The 22,192-nt window shown below is 45.4% G+C and overlaps 1 protein-coding gene across 1 annotated transcript in view; it reads left to right on the top strand.

The window, feature by feature from the left end:
- cux1a (cut-like homeobox 1a) overlaps nucleotides 1-21,799 on the top strand; it is a 282,358-nt gene extending 260,559 nt beyond the window's left edge. Inside the window, 5 exon segments of the mRNA XM_083781531.1 lie at nucleotides 1,762-2,076; nucleotides 2,079-2,111; nucleotides 11,845-12,033; nucleotides 15,652-16,018; nucleotides 18,279-21,799. Coding sequence (XP_083637657.1) covers nucleotides 1,762-2,076; nucleotides 2,079-2,111; nucleotides 11,845-12,033; nucleotides 15,652-16,018; nucleotides 18,279-18,939 — 1,565 coding nt within the window. The 3' untranslated portion in view covers nucleotides 18,940-21,799.
- The last annotated feature ends 393 nt before the right edge of the window (nucleotides 21,800-22,192 follow it).

The following is a 22,192-nucleotide window of genomic DNA, read 5'->3' on the forward strand; positions in this document are numbered from 1 at the left end:
AATTAAATTCAAAGGGCTTTATTGGCATGAGAAAACATACGTTTACATTGCCAAAGCAGAACGAACAATACAGCAATACAATCAAAACAAAAATGATGTACATTTGAAGGTCAGAATCTTCAATAGATCAAATTATATGTACTAAGGTCACTCAATGCAGGTATAGTGCAGGAATATACACAATGATTAGTCTTTAGGGTGGTTGTGTTCCATTTGATATCCTTCTCCTATCACAGCAACTCACAAGTCTTGCTGCTGTGTTTGCACATTGTTGTACTTCGCCCAGCAGATATGGGAGTTTTTTGTCATTGGTCATGTTTTCAAAATCTCCGTGTGTGGTTGTAATCTGTGGGAAGTATGTGTCTCTGATGTCTTGGTACAATGGACAGATGGTTAGGAAGTGTAGCTCGGTTTCCACTTCATTTAGTGTGCAGTGGGTGCATAGTCTGTCTTCTCTCGGGATACAGGTCTGCCTATGACGGCCTTTCTCGATCGCGAGACTGTGCTCACTGAGTCTGTACCTAGTTAAGATTTTTCTTTGTTTTGGGTCGGTCACGGTGCTCAGGTATTCTGCCACTGTGTATTCTCTGTTTAGGGCCAGATAGCATTCTAGTTTAATCTGCTTTTGTGTTGTGTGTGCGCACACACACACACACACACACACCACACACACACACACACACGCTCCAGTCATCTTCCTGACAGTCTGTCAGGCTGTCACAGAAGGGGGTAATTGATTGGCCATGTAACCCTCATCATCACACAGCCAAGGGGTAGCAGCGCGGTTCTCTGTATGTGTGTGGTGTGTGTGTGTGTGGTGTATGTGTGTGTGTGTGGGGGGGGGGGGTTGGTTCTGTCAACATCTCAGTGAGACGGCCCGAGGCAGCATGCCAGTCATACCGTAGTGCGCGCCGTGCCTTTGTGTGTGCATCCTTGCTGTCGAACACAAACCTTGTGTGTCCATATTTCACCTTGTGTTTTCCGTAAATCAATGCGTTTCTTTATCTCCCATTTGTACAGTAAAATGTAACACACATTTTACAGCGTATAGATTTGGGGCCACAGAGAGTAGAAACATTGAATAAATATCAAAGTATCAAATGGCGGAACGTGGCACTGACGCATGTCGTCTCTGTCGGGTGGAAACCTCCAAAACAGTTTTTCTTTTCAGGATTCAAATTCAAAGATAGCAAAAGTAGCAGATCTACAAGCCCAACATGCATCGCTTCGAGGCACGTTTCGAGCTTGCGGATCTGCTACTTTTGATGCGACGCTGTAGTATGATCAAGTACGGCGTTCATTAAAAAAATACACAAATTAATCAAGTATGGACATAAGAGGTATCTGCCCGACACCAACGACATCAAACCGTCTTGAAATTCAAAAGGCTGAGAATCACTGTCCTAACGTTCCCTCTCTCTCTCTCTCTCTCTCCCTCTCTCTCTCTCTCTCCTCCCTCTCTCTCTCTCTCTCTCTCCCTCTCCTCTCTCTCTCTCTCTCCCCCCCTCTCCCTCTCTCTCTCTCTCTCTCTCTCTCTCTCTCTCTCCCTCTCTCTCCTCTCTCTCTCTCTCTCTCTCTCTCTCTCTCTCTCTCTCTCTCTCTCTCTCTCTCTCTCTCTCTCTCTCTCTCTCTCCTCTCTCTCTCACTCTCCCTCCCTCTCTCTCCCTCCCTCTCTCTCCCTCCCTCTCTCTCTCTCTCTCTCTCTCTCTCTCTCTCCCTCACTCTCTCTCTCCCTCTCTCTCCCTCCGTCCGTCCCCACAGAGAACACTCCTAAGACCTCGGCCAGCTGCAGTCCCGCTCCCGAGTCTCCCGTCAGCTCGGCCGAGGAGTCGGTGAAGGGCCTGGGCGACCAGACCAGCATCGGCGACGGGGGGGAGGAGACGAGCGGCGGGGAAAGCGCCACCACCATGGCGCCTCGGGGGGGCGAGGAGCCGACGACGGGCGGCGGCGGCGGCGAGCTGCAGCACGGCGGCGGCTTGGTGGCGCCGCTGCTGCACGTGGTGGGCGGCCCCGCGGGCCTCAGCATCCAGGAGATGGTGGCCATTTCCCCCGAGCTGGACACCTACGCCATCACCAAGAGGTCAAGGAGGTGCTGACCGACAACAACCTGGGTGAGTTTCAACCATTCTGACCTGAGATCACATTCATACGAGGTTTCCAACTGGACACACACACTGGTCTGATTAATAGGTTAATGGGTTAATGATTTCATTACAGTATGGTTGTTTTTGTGTTGTTTCCCACCAGTGGTGGATACTGTAGTAGGGGTGTCACAGAAAATGTTAAAAAAAATAAATTTGGCGTCGATCGAATTAAAGGTATATTCAGTGATTTCACTCAAAAAACCTTAGGTTTCGTTTTTGGCTAGGTGGCGAAGCCTTTCATCCAATCAGGATAGAGAGCCAAAAACTAACCCTAAGGTTTTTTGACCCCCAGGGGTTAACTGGGGTCAGCACACTCTATAGTAGAGAGGATTATCACAACAAAACAAAAAAATAAGTGATATTTGAATTAAGTGAAATCAGTGAATATACCTTTAAGTAAAAATCTAAATTGAAACTTAAATTTTTGTCGAGTTTCCTAACCTGCAAAACCACAATTATATAATAAAAAAATGTTGGGGGAAACATTTGATGAAAATAGCTGATCTACAAGCTCACGACACATCACGTGGTGACATGTGGTGAGCTTGTAGATCGACTATTTTCCGCAAAGATATTTTGTGTACTGTAAGGTGAAAAAACAGGAGGGGGCCTAGTAGTATTGAACCTTGGGGGGGGGGGGGGGGGTTGCGGTTTAAAAGTTAAAGGTATATTCAGTGATTTCACTTAATTCAAATATCACTTATTTTTTTGTTTTGTTGTGATAATCCTCCCTACTATAGAGTGTGCTGACCATATAAGGAGTTCCTCTCTGTCCCCAGTTAACCCCTGGGGGTCAAAAAACCTTAGGTTTCGTTTTTGACTCTATCCTGATTGGACGAAAGGCTGGGTCCCACAGCCAAAAACGAAACCTAAGGTTTTTTGAGTGAAATCACTGAATATACCTTTAACATTTGGATATTTGATTGAATTGTGAGAATTGTGGAGAATGGTGACACCCCTGGTTAACATGCACACCCACATGCTGTAGGTTCTCTCTAAGAGGGGGAGAGAACGTCAGGCCCACAGAACTGGAAATGGATAGAAATGGCGTTCCGGGGGCGTCCTGGCGGCTGGCACGGCAGACTCGCGGGGTTTGAATCCTGCGCGCTCCAATGAACACAATGGGCTATAATATCATGCACACACGCCATTTTGGAAAGGACTTGGGCCCCTTCCCTATAAATTCCTTCAGAGATGTTGCCTTACAGCTGATGCTCTGTTCCATTTTCGGTCAAACAGAAGTCAGGTACGCACAGAGCCTGCTAGTGTGCGTGTTGGCTCACTGGTAACACTGCTCTGCTGCACCAGTGGGTGGCAAAGTGTCCTGGAGTGGGTTCCACATGGCCCGGCCTGTACGGGTGTGTAACTCTGAGAGTGTACAAATGGAACCATCTGTGCACTCCCAGAGTCATGGGGGTCCTTGAACTTAAAACGTTTGAGAACCACTGCACACTAAATGGAACAGAGCCTTAATTAGTATCATCGGTAACACCTGTGAAGGAAGTATAGGGAAGCGGCCCGGAAGAAGGAAGAGTTATTCTGTGTGCATACAGAGCGTCGCAGTCCCTCCCCCTTTCAGAACGACGAGTGGCAAAGGACAACTTCAGTTTTTTTCAACCAAGGTTCATGTTTTAGGTTGTCATTAGAGAAAGTAAAAGATGAGTGGTAATTTTTTTTCATTTGCTGCTTTCTTTCGTTTTAGGGATTTTAGCTCTTTTTGACAGGGGGGCGGGGGCATTCGAGCATGGGGCTAAATATGTATTTTTTTACCAAATTTTATGGTGATTTATTTTTGTATTTACTATAGTCCTAATAAACCCCAGGAAATTACATCTGGCCACAGAAGATCACAGGATCTACTGAATGTGAAGGTAGCCTACTGCAAGGCTTATACTGTGTGTATAGGCTCAATATGTCAGTTTGTCACATTCAATAGATCCTGTGATCTTTTGTGGCCAGATGTAATTTATTGGGGTTTATTAGGACTATAGTAAATAATAAATAAATAAATTGCCATATTATTTTGTAAAGAAATACATATTTAGCCCCATGCTCGAATGCCCCCGCCCCCCTGTCAAAAACTGCTAGAATTCCCAAAACGAGAGAAAGCAGTAAATGAAAGAAAATTAACTCTCACCTTTTAGTTTCTCTAATAACAACCTAAAACATGAACCTTGGTTGAAAAAAACTAAAGTTGTCCTTTAAAGTATTTATTTAAAGACGGTTACGCCGCGGACAAAGCCAACTCGGATCGTGACAAATCATGACAATGAACACAATATTTTGGGCCGATCAAATCATTAGAAAGAAGAAAATAAAGGCAGGAGACATTAAGACAACACTATTTGTTTTGTTTTTCTTCTTATATTATTATTTGATCGGCCCAAAACATAGTGTTCATTGTCATGATTTGTCACGATCCGAGTTGGCTTTGTCCGCGGCGTAACCGTCTTTAAATAAATACTTTAAGAAAAGCCTATGGGCAAAATGCATTGCGATTCATTTCCTGGGCCACTCGTCGTTCTGAAAGGGGGAGGGACTGCAACGCTCTATTATTGTCCGTTTTAGTGTGTGGGAAGCCAGCTGGGTTTGGCTATAGTGCAGAGACACCTACAGCTTTATGGAGGAGGCACCCGTTCAGTGGGGTGCGGAACTATAGAAGGATAGCGTGCGTGTTCCTCCTCATGTGTTATACACCCCCCCTGGTGAAGCTCCTAAATGAACGGCTGGGGACTTAATGTGCACGTCTAGAGGTTAGCAGTGGGTAGCAGGGACTATACAAGAGGGGGCAATTGAGGGGGAATTGGCACAACTAACAAAATTGTGGAGAAAACGGGGGAGGGGGTTCATTCCACTGTGTGCCATGATAAGTCCGCCACAGTAGAGCTTGGAGATGTAATTGCTTTGCAGTACGTGCGTGTATAAGCCTACAGCCGGTCATTTATCATCGCCTGAGGTTGGCTGCCACTGCCAGCTAGGGGCTATGGCGGCGAGTGTCGAGGCGATTATTTGTTTATCGCATACCCATGGCCTTATTTACACAATGAGGAGATAACGTTTGATCAACGCAGTGTGGTGGCCATGTTTGACATGCTGAGTTTCCTTCTGCAGCGAGGTCACGGCCACAGTTCAGACCATGGTGGCACTTTAGCATGTGCTGATTAGCCATGCAGCTTCCCCCCCCCCCCCCAGCACTGTTAACAGTTATCAGCCCAAGGGCTGATATCAGTTATCACCCTTCCCCTGTCCTTATTTCACTCCCCTCAGCCAGGGCAAACAAAGGCTGTGTATGGGATAAGGTGACTTAGCAAACCTGGGAAGTACGGCTGTAAATTGAATCATGAACCAGTTCCAGTTCTGTGATTAGCTTATTACTATAGCACTAGCTGGTAGCACCAAACAGATGGCTAACTTTTATTTAACACAGCTAACTCCTTGTCCTTAAACTCTATAATCTATCTAACATATAGCTTGACCTACTGCACCTTGAAACTCGTAAAAAACTGTAACCACTGTGGAAGAAACACAATGTTGGAGACATTTTTTCTTTTACTTTTGACATATTGAAGAGAAAAACACATTTGTGGTCGTACCAATACTTCCAAATATAGTTTTCTGTTTGTTTTTACAACACCAGCATTCGAGTAGTAGCTTTACACAGAAACTAGCCCCGTGCCACCCTGGCCATCCTAAAGAATGGTATTTTGAACAGACACACCTTGTATCCAATTCCAGTTCTGCGGTCAGTTCAAACTCCAGCATACATAAGTCACATTGCTTATCCGTTTTATCAGCCATGCCATTCTTTTCATAATCATGAGGGGCCTGCTTTAAAACATATACTGTAAACATTTTCACTTCTAAATATATACCGTATGTCATATTCCCTTTTTCTGACCGCTTTGATTGTTGTTCTTCTGTCTTTCTCAACCAAAAAATACACCGTGGGTGGGGCTGTAGCAAGTAGCAAGAATCATCTATGGACCCTTACAAATACTGAAAACCCCCAAAGTCAAGTTCTACAAGGTATGCATATATTGCCAGTAACATGGTTGTCTGGCCTCACCTAGATATAATGTTATCACAAGTAGGGCAACGGCAGTCCCATTTATTCCCAAGAAAAAAAAAAGAAAAAACACATACTGAGGCAGGGCTACGTGCAGAATAACGGATTCATATATCTAAGATACACAATATTTCCCCAAAGTTGTTGCTTTTCCCCCAATCAATGTGTTTCTACTAGATTGTGACCGAAGCGGTTCTTCTGAACATGTGTGTTGGCATGTTTAGCTGTGTGTGTGTGTGTGTGTGTGTGTGTGTGTGTGTGTGTGTGTGTGTGTGTGTGTGTGTGTGTGTGTGTGTGGCACTGGTGCATAACGTGTACATCTGCAATGTCGGCAAACTGTAAAGGACCATACCAGTCTAATTGTGACTTCTAGCCATTATTAGAGATTGACCCCGCTTCAAAACATTTTGTGTACGCAAGTGTATGCAGTGCACACTTGATCTCAGCCTAACGTATTTTGCTTAATTCTTTCTATGCCCGCTAGGTGGTAGCATAAGCACAGCTAAGCCTTGCCACCATTCACTCCCCAATGTAACGACCCGCCGTTTAATTTCCGGGTTATCGGTGAGGTGGGGGCTTTTCTTATGAGCAGTGATCAGCACCATTAGCTCATACTCCTTAGCTCTCGTCAGAAACGGTTACATGTCCGGAGTGATGCGAGACAAAGTCACAAATTATTTACGATCATCGGGATGCACGACGGCTAGCCATGGACAGCGCTCGAAGCTTTAAGATACAGGGCTTTGAAAATCTAGAAGCCATGGATTTAAATGAAGCCTGGATGTAAAACAATCCCATGGCTGGTGGGGACGGAGGAGCTCCATAGCAACCGGAGCAATGCTAAAAGGTAAATTGACGGTCACTGCTTTCCTATATGGATTAGACGGAGGCGGTACGAACATGTTCGTAGATGGCTGATGCCGTACCCTAGCCTAGGGGGTACGATTATAATCGCAGATGGTTCAGAGATAATTAATGTCATTCACTGCCGTTCATGTTGAAACAGTATGGAAAATGTCTGTATTGCCGGTACTCTAATTCAAGTCATTCAGACTTGCACGTTGACGTATCAATACACCAGGAAGAATTGCACGTGCTGCACTTTAAACTTGAATTGGAGTTTTCAACGATCGAGCGCAGTTCCAGCTAACGTTGACAAAATGTTCACGTACGTTCTGCAACATGTGCAGTATTGAAGGCTAAAATGTAAACAAACGCAATAAATGTGAAAATAATGAAGCAATTTGGGGGAAATATTGGAGGTTTATGTCACTATGTGGCTGCTGTTGACAATGGAGAATGACATGAATTGTAGTAACACTGGTATGGTCCTTTGAGAACAGAAAAACTGTCACACTAACAGGCATATAATGACAAACTAACTGCATCAGTAGCACGCTATCTGTACCCTGCATGTAGGCTACGTGAAGAGGCTGGGAGGGACTGGTAGTGACATTTTCATTTTGCTTGAAACCTTCATGCCACATGAAGAGGCCATATTGACATTACTGAGATAATAATGATGGTATAGCAAACAATGTAAAGCTGTCAAGAGCTCCCTGGTGAATACTATACGCACAGCATAATTGACTGTAAAAAGACAATTTAAAATGCCATGGCGTCAAATATAATACTGAGTCACTACACTCCCAACTTGTCATGTAGCCTGAAATTGTGCCAAGCTTGACAAAAAGCCAAACTAATTAAAGCCCGCTACCATGCTATGTCGTCGATGTGGGGTGGAAACTGGTTCAAAACCATTACTTTTAAAGATGAAAGGTTTCAGCAACCATATCAAATCTACACAGTTTTTTGACAAGTTGTGTTCCTGCTTTCTCTCATTTAAATATCCTAGAGAACTGAATGATGTGTTGAGTGTTCACATGCCAAACAAAGAGAACTGGCACGCTCCACGCAAACGTCTTCGAGTCGAGTATCGTGATGGGCGCCAACCCAAAAGACATAAAAAAAAATAGCAAATGAAGTCATCAGCGCAGGCAAATCGGTACGCAACACTTTTAATAACACACATAGCGGCAGCAGGAAACGGGCGTGTCGGAGCCCCAAGCGCTCCGCGTGGCGTTTGTGAAGCATGTGTGGGCGTGACCCCTGTTAAACAGCAGCCAGGGAGCTGCCGCTCGTTAGCAACCAGCTGATACAAGGCGTCAAAACAACATCGTAAAGAAGCCAAACACTATAGAAGGAAAGATTCAACTGAAATGCTGACATGCAAAAATGTGTATTTGACCCATTTAGATCACATTGTCGGTTACATTACACTCCTGCGTAACAATATTATTGAGCATATTAAAAGAAAAAAAAGAAAAAATATATATATATAAATGTATTCTCATAGCAAGATCCAATGGTGATTTATTTCTGTGAAACAAGATACGACACAGACTTACATCAGCAAGTACCAACCAGAGTCATCCCTCTTATCTGTAAGATTCATTATGGGACCTAGAGGTAGCCGTGTGCAGTCTGCCGTGTCGAAGATGGCTGTTGCGTTACAAATGATCCAATTTTATAGCTAAACCCGTGCACAAAATACGCTGCTAAAAACATTTGAGGGGAGAATTTTGATTCAGATTTGATCAGAACTGTACTTTAGGTCAAATAGACTTTACTTTATCGAGGCTGGGCCATCATGGTAGCCGCCATGCCCTGCATGAGTGCTCATGGGCGGGTGGGAGACGTGAAGTGGTTGACCCCCTTCTGGAGGTTCCAACTGGCTCCGTGCGGTTCGACCTCGCTGAGTTTGGCTGAGCTCTCCGCTCAACGTTATGTTATGTCCATCGCGGCACAGAAGTTAAATATTTAACCAAATCCCATGTCAGCTGAGCTCGGCTTTAAGAGGAAAGGCGTCACGTTCTGCTACTGCGACAACCAGATACGAAACCAGTTGATTTACAAACTTGCATGTTTGTGCAGATATTATGTATTGTAGACTGTAGAGTAATGCGCAGAACCATACATCAATAAGAACTGTCATTAAACCAATAGGATACAGAGGGCTGTATTTTGCGTGTCTTAAGTACCAGGTCTTATTCCCTAACTTGAGTAAACTAAAGACCTGGAGGCGTGATCAATGCTCTTTGGCCACTCTGATTGATCACGCCTCCAGGTCTTTAGTTTACTCAAGTTAGGGAATAAGACCTGGACACGCAAAATACAGCCCTCAGTCTTTAATCAGTGTAACACCTATACCCAATAAAAAATGAGTTAATTTACTGTAATTTACTCTAACTCTGAGAGTGTACAAATACAATCAAAGGGTCCATTTGGTTGTATTTGTACCCTCTCTGAGTTTTCATTAGAAACACTCAAGTGTGGACTCTTTGGAGAAGTTATTACCTCTCCCTATCGCCTCCCCTCAACAGCCTCAATACCCATGAAGCGTTTCAGTGTTTTCCACCAGCAGCACTATTCCACTTCCACGGTCCCTAGACTGGGGGGCGACCCTCGCTATAAGCCCCCCCTCCCCTCCCTTCCCTCCCTTGTCTTTGTAACCTGTCCTCTAAAGCCACACCATGATGGATGGTGTCGTTTAAGCTGCCGTCATTGGAACCGCTCACAATCAGATGAAGCTAAATCGCCTCCCCTGTCCCGTTGGCCTGGCAGCGAGCTATAACCGAGTTCCCCGAGCATCGGGCCCTTTTTCCGGGGGCCGCTCGATCTCCTCACCCCCCCCCCTCCTCCTTTCCTCAGACGTATAGCCGGGCGTAACCCGAAAGCCCTTCCCAAATGGGGTCACATTAGCATGTTAGCTGTGTTAGCGCTTCTCTCCTTGGCTGATTTATGGGCTCGCTACACATCCACTTGATGACGCACGCTGGGGCTAAAATCGGATTGCTCGCTGGAGTGGTGGCGGTGCGTGCCCCAGCGTTTCGTGACAAATGACTCCACATAAAACACGTTACTGTAGCTGTAATATTTAGGACACAAAGGGCGCTCCTTCTGGCAAACACTTCTCTTCCTTTACCTTAGTCGTTCGTTCCCAAATCGAATTCAAAGGCATCTTTCCAGCCGTGTACGTAATGGTCCGCTTGACAATAATACTGTAGGTATAGGCGTGTTGATTTATGGTCGGTGGAGAACAATGAATTTATTGAGACCTGGGTGTTTTCTCTTTAAATTGATGGGGGCTCACTTGGGGAGTCACTTATGCTCCTTTGATTTGATAAACAGGGCATGGCGTGACACTGAATAGGCATTTCTCTCTTCTGCATCTGACCCAATTGTGCAAACACGCGTGCACGCACACAGGGCTGCATCGCTCGTGTAATTGACACCCGCTTTATTTCGCTCGCACAGCGATCGAAACGGACATGGCATTCGGGGGGTCTGCCTCTGTTCACCGTCTGTCCCCTTGAAGAGAAGCGACGCCTTCAACTTTACACCGTGTAAATGAGCCCTTAGGCCCATGTGAGCACCTACCTACAGTATACACCACAACCCAACACCCGTCGATGTGCTGTACCTGCACAGAGGAACAAAAGATACACCGTTCCCTCCCTCCCTCCCTCTAACCAACACTACACTGCCAAAAACAAGTTTGCAGGGGTCCTGTGGGACGTAGCGAAGTGGAAACAGGGCACTTTGAAGCCTTTAAAAAGGACTCCGCTTTGTAGCGGTGATACTGGAAACCCAGCTCGCGCTCACTTTCCGGCCATGTTTTTTATATCGTCCTGGCTCTTCTGAAACCTCTGCCTATTCAAGCTATTCAAAGACGATGAACTCTTCTATTTTGCTTCATTGAAGTCTTTTACAAAGTTCTGGGCTCTCCCCGCATGGCGAAATGGCTACTTTGGAAGCTTTGTGGTGCTGGCAATTGGGGCTAAAATACCTCCTCGATTCAGAAACCGTTTGAACCATATCTCTGCTATTCAAGCTTCAGTATGAAATACTGAAAGAAAAACTTTGTCAATACAGAGAGATTTACTCTTTCTATAGTGTTGGGTGTGGAACGCAGTCAATCACCACAAGACATCAATACACCGTAATTATAGCCTTCAGTACAGTATTCTTTGTAGTTCAAAGTGATGAGAAAGATCACACGGATGCAGTTGCTATTGGAGAATTGGCAGGTTACTGGTTAGGGATTTCAATTATGTAATGCCATGTGGCATAAAGATACGCAAACAAATCTGTCCTTCCGGGCATTCTAAGGCACTTCCCAGAGGGCCACATTTATGTTCCTGTGATTCCAGTCGCCAAACATCACAGTCTTCTACCATCCCTAGACCAGTGGTTCCCAAACTTTTCAGGTCGTGACCCAAAAGAGCGATTAGGCGTTTGCCTGGGACCCTAACTAGTGAAAATAGCAGATGTAGCTCACAACAAGATTGTAGATCGGCTATTTTCACTACTTCTTAATTCATTATGTATACATATATTTCATTCATGGACTTTCTTAGATTTGTTTGTTTGTTTTAAAATGTATACAATTATTTTATTTCTTTTTTTCCGTTTTAAACAATCCTTTGAAATATATTTTAAATCTAGGTAAAGAAAGTGGGATTTAAATGTTTAACTTCAAACTTTAAATGTAACTTAAAATGTAAGTGAAATGACTGTCATTTGTATCCCAGGTTCATTAAGATGGGCGTTTTCCCCTCTCTCTCCTGGCAGGTCAACGTCTGTTTGGGGAGAGCATCCTGGGCCTGACCCAGGGCTCCGTGTCGGACCTGCTGGCCAGGCCCAAGCCCTGGCACAAGCTCAGCCTGAAGGGCCGCGAGCCCTTCGTCCGCATGCAGCTGTGGCTCCGCGACCCGCACAACGTGGAGAAACTCATGGACATGAAGCGCATGGAGAAGAAAGGTGACACTCCCCGTGTTATTGATTTACCGTTTAGAACATTTCTAGAGCATGCTGCACCCCATTATTGTCTTTTGAGAGCACTGGTTTCTTTTGGCCAATTTCATCCTCATCTGCTTTCCTTTTCTCTCTCGTCCGTCCGTCCGTCCGTCCGTCCGTCTGTCTTTCTTTCTCTCTTTCAAGCTGAAAATAAATTGACACAATTAGCAATATTTTCTTTAACATTACTTCGCACAGCCTCTCATTGCATTATGATTACTGGTGTAAATGTCTTCATTACTCCTAAGATACTGTTATGGACATTCTTTTTTCCATTTCATTTCATTATATATATATTTTTTTTGTGCATTGACTCAATAGTTCCAAATTGTTTTTGCATGCCAATAAAGGATCATTATAGTCATCAGTTCCAAAATCACCACCGTTAGATATTCTTGCGAACGAGCACAGTGTGCTCTGTTCATTTTCCCTTCAGTGTGATTCTGAAGCGGTGCAGGCTTCTTGATGCTGCTGCCATGCAACGTCCCTTCGTGTGAGAGAGAGAGCGTGTTGCACGCCTGTTGTTTGCACTTAAATGATCTCTGCAGGATGGGGGGGGGGCGGTGTTTCTAGGCACTGTCAGGATTGATCTAGGGTGCCAGATATCAAGCACCTCATCAGATATGACAGGCCCCAGCCTCTCTGGGGCCTACTTATTCAGAGTCCAGTGCATATTTGCCCCTCGTGCTGCTAGCCTCGTCGCTCCGTCCAGCCTTCCACTAGCTAAGTGAACATTCTTGAAGTGATTAGGCCTATTAAACACTCCTCGCAGTATAAAAGTCACAGTGCTGGTCCTTTGTGTCATGGGCTAAAGGCAGTGCTCAGGCTGTGATTCGGTGTCACCGCCCGGCGCTCGGCGCTGCGCTGTCCATGGCATTATACCAGCGGCTGCAGTTCGGGGGGGGGGGGGGGGGGGGTTGCTCATTAGCAGCAGCTGTGCTAAAGGCTCCAGTGATGAATGCTCTTTGCCGTGCCTCCGCGCTCAGCGCATGGTAAGGGTTGCGGGGGAGCATAGGAGGAGATGGTGGAGAAGGAGAAGCTCTGGCTTTGGAAAATGGCTGTCGTCGCCATAGAAATAGCCCTACGTCTACAGCGGTTCAGTGCAATTCAGAGGAAACGTAACAACTTAAAATAACTGAATCATACTATTAAAAAAAAAGATTTTCTTCATTTTAGCTTTAGATTGTGAGTAGTATAATATTTGCTTTTGTATGATTACATGGATATGATATAAATTCTTAATGTTAACGGCTGGCGAGTAAGGAACTACAGTGTATCTTAAATGCAGTGCATTTTAGATTGCGGACAATAAAATATACATTTACAGCAGAGGAATCAGGGATGGATAACGCTTGTAGATGCTGACAGTAATGCTATTCAAAATAATTCTGCCTTTAATTAATTAATTCATGTATTTAATAATTAATTTCATTTTTATTTTAACCCTTTTAAATGTGTTTGAAATTGTGACAAGCTGAACTGAATGGAAGGGTCATTGTGGTCCATCCTCCAGCCGTCAGGCATTGAGGATCTTGTCTATATGGCAAGCCTGCCCCCTTGTGGTGGTTTAGTAATATTATGTTGTAAGATGACAACGGTACAATCCCAGAAAATGAATTATGTAAAATGTTTAATAGTTGCTCCAGTTACTGGTGTTACTTTACTTTGTCTCAGATTATTCTTAAGTGATGCTTTATTTATTGATCAGAAGAAAAAAAAGATTTGGGGTATATCATAATTATGCCCATAGTTATGATAAATTGAGGCTACTAAAGTATAGCTCAACATTAGCTCAGCATTAGATGCACATGATGCAATCACCCTGGCCTACAATCTGCAATATGCAGGTGTTCTCCCCGTGGGGCATCCGGGTGGCGCACTGGAGACTCGGGTTCGATTCCTCTACAGGGGTCATGGCCATGCTGGGTTAGATTCCTCTACAGGGGTCATGGCCATGCTGGGTTCGATTCCTCTACTGGGGTCATGGCCATGCTGGCTTGTGGTGGACATTTTTGTCAAAATTGAATTTATTCCACGAACATGGAGTGGACAATAATATGATTTACCAAAACACTCTCACGGTTACAGATCTGTTGTGAATGACCATACAGTATAACAGATCTGTAACTGTGAGAGTGTTCAAATGGAACCAAACGGACGCTTACAGGTCCAATTTGGTTCAATTTGTACACTCTCAGAGTTAAGGGGTCCTTACACATCAAACATCTGAGATAGACTAGTACTAATTGAACTCCTAATATGTCATAGTAGTAAATAATAATAATAATAATAAAACTTTATTTGTATAGCACCTTTCATTACATCAAATGCAGCTCAAAGTGCTTTACAGAACATTGGAGAATAAAATAAAAGCAAGGCAACGACATTAAAAAACAAGCAGTAATGCAATACAGGACATGAGGACATGAATAACAAAAAATATAAGATCACTTAAAAGCAATGTTGTAGAAGTGGGTCTTGAGCTGAGCTTTAAAAATGTCTACAGAGGCTGCCTGACGAAGGTACAGAGGGAGCTTGTTCCATGCCGATGGCCCGTAGAAGCAAAAAGCTGCTTCCCCGTATTTTTTAGTTGCCATGTTTTTAGGCAAAGCGAGCAGGCCAGCAGTGGAAGACCTTAGCGGGCGGTTTGGGACATATTTAGGCAGGCAGTCATGTAGGTAGGAAGGTGCGAGACCATTGAGAGCTTTATAGACAAGTAAAATAATTTTAAAATCAATCCTAAAAACAACCGGAAGCCAGTGCAGTGATGCCAAAACTGGAGTAATATGTTCTCTCATCTTAGTTCTAGTTAAAACTCTGGCTGCTGCATGTTGGACAAGTTGTAATCTGTCAGTTGTTTTCTTAGGCAGTCCTGAAAAAAGTGCATTGCAGTAATCAAGCCGATTAAGTGTGACTGCTACAGTGACTGCTACAGTGACTGTGCTGCCTAAGACACTAAATAAGTGTTATAATGGTGTGTAAAAAAATAACATTTAAAAGTCTGCCATGGACAAGACCAAGTCTTTGCCACAGACACATTTCTTTGTCCTTGTACGGACAATGGGACATGTCGATGACCCCTGTTCTGTTCCTCCATAACGTTGTGCACATTTCTGTCATAGCTTATAGGTCGGCAATTCTTCTGCCCCTCCTATGCCCAGCTTTGTGTGTCTGTGCGTAGCCCACAGCGACGTTCGATTGGCTGAGCAATGTGTGTATAGCAATGATTTGATTGGCCGAGCGTGGAATGCGATGTATGATGATGTTGTATGTACGATGTATGTATGATGTTTTGCATTGTAATGTATTTTTAACATATTGTTGTGTTCAATGACCTCAACGGACCTCTATGGACTTTCTCGTGTAATCCTCAAATTGCTGTTTTATAATTGCTTTTCTAAATAAATCTAATCAAATATGATAATGATAACAAGAGCGGCCCTCACTTTACACAGGTGTGATATTATTATTTTAATGTTCAGAATATATCCGCCTATAATGAAATGCCCAAAATTTGCGAAGCAACCCCCGGTTGAAAGTGATTAAGAGTCTCTCTCTCTCTCTCTCTCTCTCGTGTCACAGCCTACATGAAGCGACGCCACAGCTCACTGAGCGAGGGCCAGGCAGCGGCGGCGGCGGCGGTGGTGGCCGGGTGGGAGCTGGGTGGCACGGCGGCGGCCATAGACTTCAGCCAGGGCGGCGGGGGGAGCCCTCCTCAGCACCACCACCAGCACCACCAGCAGCAGCAGCAGGCCCACCACCAGCACCAGCACGCGGCGGCCGCGCAGCACCTGAAGAAGCCCCGCGTGGTGCTGGCGCCCGAGGAGAAGGAGGCCCTGAAGAGGGCCTACCAGGAGAAGCCGTACCCCTCGCCCAAGACCATCGAGGAGCTGGCCTCGCAGCTCCGCCTCAAGACCAGCACCGTCATCAACTGGTTCCACAATTACAGGTATCATTCAGGACAGGAGTGCGCATTTATAGACGGAAATAAAGACCCGTGTGAGGGGGGGCCATTTTGGTTCCGTTTATACGTGGAGATGCGGAACTCTAAAGGTGCGTTCCCACTCGTTCGAGCGTGGCGCGTTTTCATACGAAGTCAATGCGAAGACGCGACTTGGCTAGTTCAGCACCCGGATGTCGCGCCTCACACACATTGTGCTTGAGGTTAGATTATTGGTTATTTATACATCTCGTTAAAAAGTGGTTAAACAGTTTAACTTATTTAGCTGAGGACACCATGGAACTCCCCAAGGACCCACGTGGCCCTTGAGAACGTCCCAGTTTCACATGTATTCATATTCTTGATGAAACGTGCAGCACTGTAGCAGTCACTGTAGCAGCACTGTAGCAGCACTGTAGCAGTCACTGTAGCAGCACTGTAGCAGCACTGTAGCAGCACTGTAGCAGTCACTGTAGCAGTCACTGTAGCAGCACTGTAGCAGTCACTGTAGCAGTCACACTGTAGCAGCACTGTAGCAGTCACTGTAGCAGTCACTGTAGCAGTCACTGTAGCAGTCACACTGTAGCAGTCACTGTAGCAGTCACTGTAGCAGTCACTGTAGCAGTCACACTGTAGCATTCACACTGTAGCAGCACTGTAGCAGTCACTGTAGCAGCACTGTAGCAGTCACTGTAGCAGCACTGTAGCAGCACTGTAGCAGTCACTGTAGCAGCACTGTAGCAGTCACTGTAGCAGTCACTGTAGCAGTCACTGTAGCAGTCACTGTAGCAGTCACACTGTAGCAGTCACTGTAGCAGTCACTGTAGCAGTCACTGTAGCAGTCACTGTAGCAGCACTGTAGCAGTCACTGTAGCAGCACTGTAGCAGTCACTGTAGCAGCACTGTAGCAGCACTGTAGCAGCACTGTAGCAGTTACTGTAGCAGTCACTGTAGCAGCACTGTAGCAGTCACTGTAGCAGCACTGTAGCAGTCACTGTAGCAGTCACTGTAGCAGTCACTGTAGCAGCACTGTAGCAGCACTGTAGCAGTTACTGTAGCAGCACTGTAGCAGTCACTGTAGCAGCACTGTAGCAGTCACTGTAGCAGCACTGTAGCAGCACTGTAGCAGTCACACTGTAGTAGTCACTGTAGCAGTCACTGTAGCAGTCACTGTAGCAGTTACTGTAGCAGCACTGTAGCAGTCACTGTAGCAGCACTGTAGCAGCACTGTAGCAGTCACTGTAGCAGCACTGTAGCAGTCACTGTAGCAGTCACTGTAGCAGTCACTGTAGCAGTCACTGTAGCAGTCACTGTAGCAGCACTGTAGCAGTCACTGTAGCAGCACTGTAGCAGCACTGTAGCAGTCACTGTAGCAGCACTGTAGCAGTCACTGTAGCAGTCACTGTAGCAGTCACTGTAGCAGTCACACTGTAGCAGTCACTGTAGCAGTCACTGTAGCAGTCACTGTAGCAGTCACTGTAGCAGCACTGTAGCAGTCACTGTAGCAGCACTGTAGCAGTCACTGTAGCAGCACTGTAGCAGCACTGTAGCAGCACTGTAGCAGTTACTGTAGCAGTCACTGTAGCAGCACTGTAGCAGTCACTGTAGCAGCACTGTAGCAGTCACTGTAGCAGTCACTGTAGCAGTCACTGTAGCAGCACTGTAGCAGCACTGTAGCAGTTACTGTAGCAGTCACTGTAGCAGCACTGTAGCAGTCACTGTAGCAGCACTGTAGCAGCACTGTAGCAGTCACACTGTAGTAGTCACTGTAGCAGTCACTGTAGCAGCACTGTAGCAGTTACTGTAGCAGTCACTGTAGCAGCACTGTAGCAGTCACTGTAGCAGTCACACTGTAGCAGTCACTGTAGTAGCACTGTAGCAGTCACTGTAGCAGTCACACTGTAGCAGTCACTGTAGCAGCACTGTAGCAGTCACACTGTAGCAGTCACTGTAGCAGCACTGTAGCAGTCACTGTAGCAGCACTGTAGCAGTCACTGTAGCAGCACTGTAGCAGTCACACTGTAGCAGTCACTGTAGCAGCACTGTAGCAGTCACTGTAGCAGCACTGTAGCAGTCACTGTAGCAGTCACACTGTAGCAGTCACTGTAGCAGCACTGTAGCAGTCACTGTAGCAGCACTGTAGCAGTCACACTGTAGCAGTCACACTGTAGCAGTCACTGTAGCAGCACTGTAGCAGTCACTGTAGCAGCACTGTAGCAGTCACTGTAGCAGCACTGTAGCAGTCACGCCGCCGTCTCTCCCTCTCCAGGTCTCGGATCCGACGCGAGCTGTTCATCGAGGAAATCCAGGCGGCGGCCGGCGAGGGCGGCCGCTCTCCGTCGAGCCGCGTGGCCAAGGCCAGCGAGGGGGACAGCTGCGACGGCACAGAGTCTGAAGGCACGCTGGAGAACCGCACCGGCCTGGAGCTCAACGCCGCGGGCGGGTTGTCGTTGGAGTCTGACCAAATGGAGGAAGGCTCCGCGGGAGCCAGCAGCAGCCTCCTGGCCGGCCTGTTCAACACTCCCGACGGCGGTGGCCACACCTCGACGTCCACGGTGGTGGCCCGCAACCCCCGCGACAGTAGCCTGCGCAAGAAGAAGGCCGCCAACCTCAACAACATCATACACCGCCTGGAGAAAGTCGCCAGCAAGGACGAGCCTCACGAATGGGAGTTTGGATGCGTGTCCCCCTCCCCCCCCTCCTTAACAGCCACAACAGCAGCGGAAATAAGAGATCCCTATTTTTCTAGTGCCCTGACTGCACAGTTGAAGGCCAAGCCTGGTGCAGCGCTGCTGGGTGAGAACCGGCGTCTTCTAAAGACCCTTTCAGAGCACGGCGGCGTGGACGAAATGGTCCGGTCTCGCAGCCCACAGCAACCAGGTTTGGTTCCAGACATAATAAAGGAAGGAAAAAATGAAAATAGCACTTAGAACGCAGAGCCCTGCTGGCCACAGGGCCTTAACACCGTCGGCCAAAGGTGCGCAAGAGACGTAGAGACACTGCACTACTTGCAAAGAAGTGTCACTCCACAGGAGGAGAGGTTTTAAGCAATTTTATGAGTGTGTGTGTGTGTGTGTGTGTGTGTATGTATGTGTGTGTGTGTGTGTGTGTGTGTGTGTGTGTGTGTGTGTGTGTGTGTGTGTGTGTGTGTGTGTGTGTGTGTGTGTGTGTGCGTGTGCGTGTGTGTGTGCGTGCATGTTTCTTTGAAAGATTCATTCGCCACCTCAAACTTTGTTCACTCCGTGTGTTTTCACCGTTTAAACTTCAATATAACAATGTCCTCCCTTCCCTCCCCCCAACTGGTTTTCAAATGTATATTTTCTTTCTTTTTCTTCTTACAGTTGCAGGTGTTTGACTGTTATTAGTGATTACCATCAAGAAATTAAGCTTAACAATAGTGACAAGCCAAGAATCAAGACAAGAGGAGTGACATGCAGACATTGAACCACAAGTCCATCCTATAACTCGCCATCTAATGGCTTTGGAATTCTCATCAAACTATTGACTCGGTCGAGACGGAATCCACATTCATATCAAATTCTTTCTCTCCTGCGAGAAAGGAGAAGAGAGAGACTTCTAATGCAATCGGGTTGCCACTGAGAGATTGCACAGTCGTTTGACTCTAAACAATACTAGTTTTGACTCCTGAATCTTTGAGAAAGCAAAAAAAAAGAAAAAGTGAGAATACTAATCACCTGTTTTTTTTAAGGAATGGTAAAACAAAATATCACTTTAAATTCACCTTTCTTTTAATGCATAACATAGAATGCAATGGTCACGTCAGGAAAGGGCAAAAAAGAAAACCTTTTCTTAAGTGTTCTTTCTTATGAGTAGAAGCTCTTTGTTAAGTAGTGCATATTTCTGTCATAGCTTTAACGGTTGCCTCGGGTGCCATTTTTTTGGGTGCCGTCTGTGGCAGGTTAATTTAATACTCCGCATTTTAGGCCAAATTCAGGTTTGAGGGGGAAAAAATAACAGAAAAAAAAATAACAAAAAAAATAAACCTTAGTTGGCATATTTTAAAATCAAAGGCAATGGACATTGCTTTTTAACCTCTTTTAACTACGGAATAGCAAAACTTCCACACACTATTCAGACCTCAGAACCCGCGGGTGTGCGGCGGGGGGCCCGAGGCCCCCGCGAGTCACGGCTTCGGCCCCAAGGAGAAACAGAGGCATTTCATTGGATGAAAAGGCCAGGAGATGCACAGCTCACTTTACGGAGGTTTCCAAGTTTCAGGCTCTATCTGCTCTCAACTGTGTCCGTCGCAGTTGTGTGTTTGTGAGTGTCCATTGTTTAGGAGAAAAGAAAAGATGGACAGAAAGGAAAGTAATTCCCGAGTTCCTCTTAAACCATGTTTATACGTTGTCGTACGATGGTGTATAAATGAAGCGTTACTCATTGGTCCTGATATGCAACATACAAGGAGACGAACAGGCCTGCAGCAGAGCTGTCCGCGTACCTGACGTGTCCTCGTTTAAAAACCCTTCCAGATACACTCACCAATTGTGATTTTTTTTCTTTTGCACCTCTTAACAGAGGTTTCAGAGGTCTTTACCTACCAAAATGATGCCAAGATTGTTCACAACAGCCTGGACTATGAATTTAGAAAAGAAAACCAAAGTATCGTCCAAGGAGACATTGTCATTTGTCATCGAATGAAAGTTCAACTGAACCCCGAACCTCGGATGAGTGTTTAGCCTGACCTCAAAAGAACAAGCCCTGCTTTTCAACATGAATGTCCGGCTTAACACAGATTTGGGTTTGGGGTTTAGTTTAAGAATTGAGTCCCATGTCAATTGATGTTGTCACTTCTCAAACATGGCCATGTGGAGTTATTTATTTTTATTAAATTTTTAAATGCATGCCGGTTGAGTACTTACCGTGTGTATCGGCCGCAGTCGCATCGCAAAGCGATTTTTATCTCAAAGGGTGGAAGACAAATTGACACGAATTGAAGTCACAAATAGACGTTTACCAAGAGCCCCTCTCCTGCCATTTATAGGTCAAGAAGATTGAACCGTTTAAGCCCTCTATACTTTGTCATAATGACAAATGGCAAAAAAATACATTAGTTTTAGTTTTTTGAAAGATGTTAAAAAGTTTCCCAAAACAGGAATGCCAGGGTTAATGTGGTTACACAAAACCCTTCCTCCTTCACTCCTCTCCCTCCCCTTGTCCTTCTAAGCCACAAGCTCACAGTGCCTGCCTGCCCACTGCCTCTCTCCCTCATGGATTTACATGTTTGTGTGAGATTTCTCTTTTAATATGCACACCGAGTCTATTGCCCTATACCGCATCCTGCGTTCCCTTGAGAAAATGTGTTTGTGTGTGAGTTTTCTAAACGTGTCTTTCTTTTTCTACATGCACAACTCTCACCCTGTTTCCTCCTTCGTAGTGGCATCGCCCCCCCCCCCCCCCCCCCCAAGCAGAAACATGGCACAGTAGGTCTCGTTTTTTGCCATAATAATACTCACGTTAGTTGTCTTCATCAAATTATTTATTATTTTTTCTTTTCTTTTTAACAGTTTGGCTCTGGTTATTTATAGGTGCTCTATTTTACATTTTAATGTCTCATATTTCATTTCTGTTTTCTCTTTATTATTATTATTTCAATTATTATTATTATTATTATTGTATGGAAGGGATTATAAGGGGTGTCGTTACATTTTTGTTGTTGTTAGACTGATAGACTGCCGGCAGTATTTGGGTCATATGTACAAGATGTAGGTGTCATACATGTATATTAAAGAGCTAGACTATTTCATATTTCATAGTGTCCTTTAGGTCAGTGTTAAACGTTCGGCCATGTATGGATTTAGCAATCAAGGTGTCCTTGCATGGTTTCACTCCCCCCCCCCCCCCCCACACACACACACAAACAGCACACATAATATAACTCTCAGTGTTAATTTAAGCCTGAGAGTGTCCGTAAGGGTCCATTTGCTTCCATTTGGACACTCTCAGGGTTAAATTAACCCATAATTTTTTACTGTGTTCTGTACGCTTAGCATACCAGACCTCCCTCACAGCCAAAAGTCTGGCAAGGAGGGACTTCAAATGCCATTTGCACCTGATCATATTTCACTCAGAGCTTGAGTTTTATGACTAAACCGGTCAAATATTTAAATGGAGATGACAGCAGCTGTGCAGTGGAGAATGAGAGCATCCAATCGATGCACT

Source organism: Protomyctophum parallelum (genome assembly GCF_964188405.1).
Source record: "Protomyctophum parallelum genome assembly, chromosome: 1".
NCBI classification, from domain to species: Eukaryota; Metazoa; Chordata; class Actinopteri; order Myctophiformes; family Myctophidae; genus Protomyctophum; species Protomyctophum parallelum.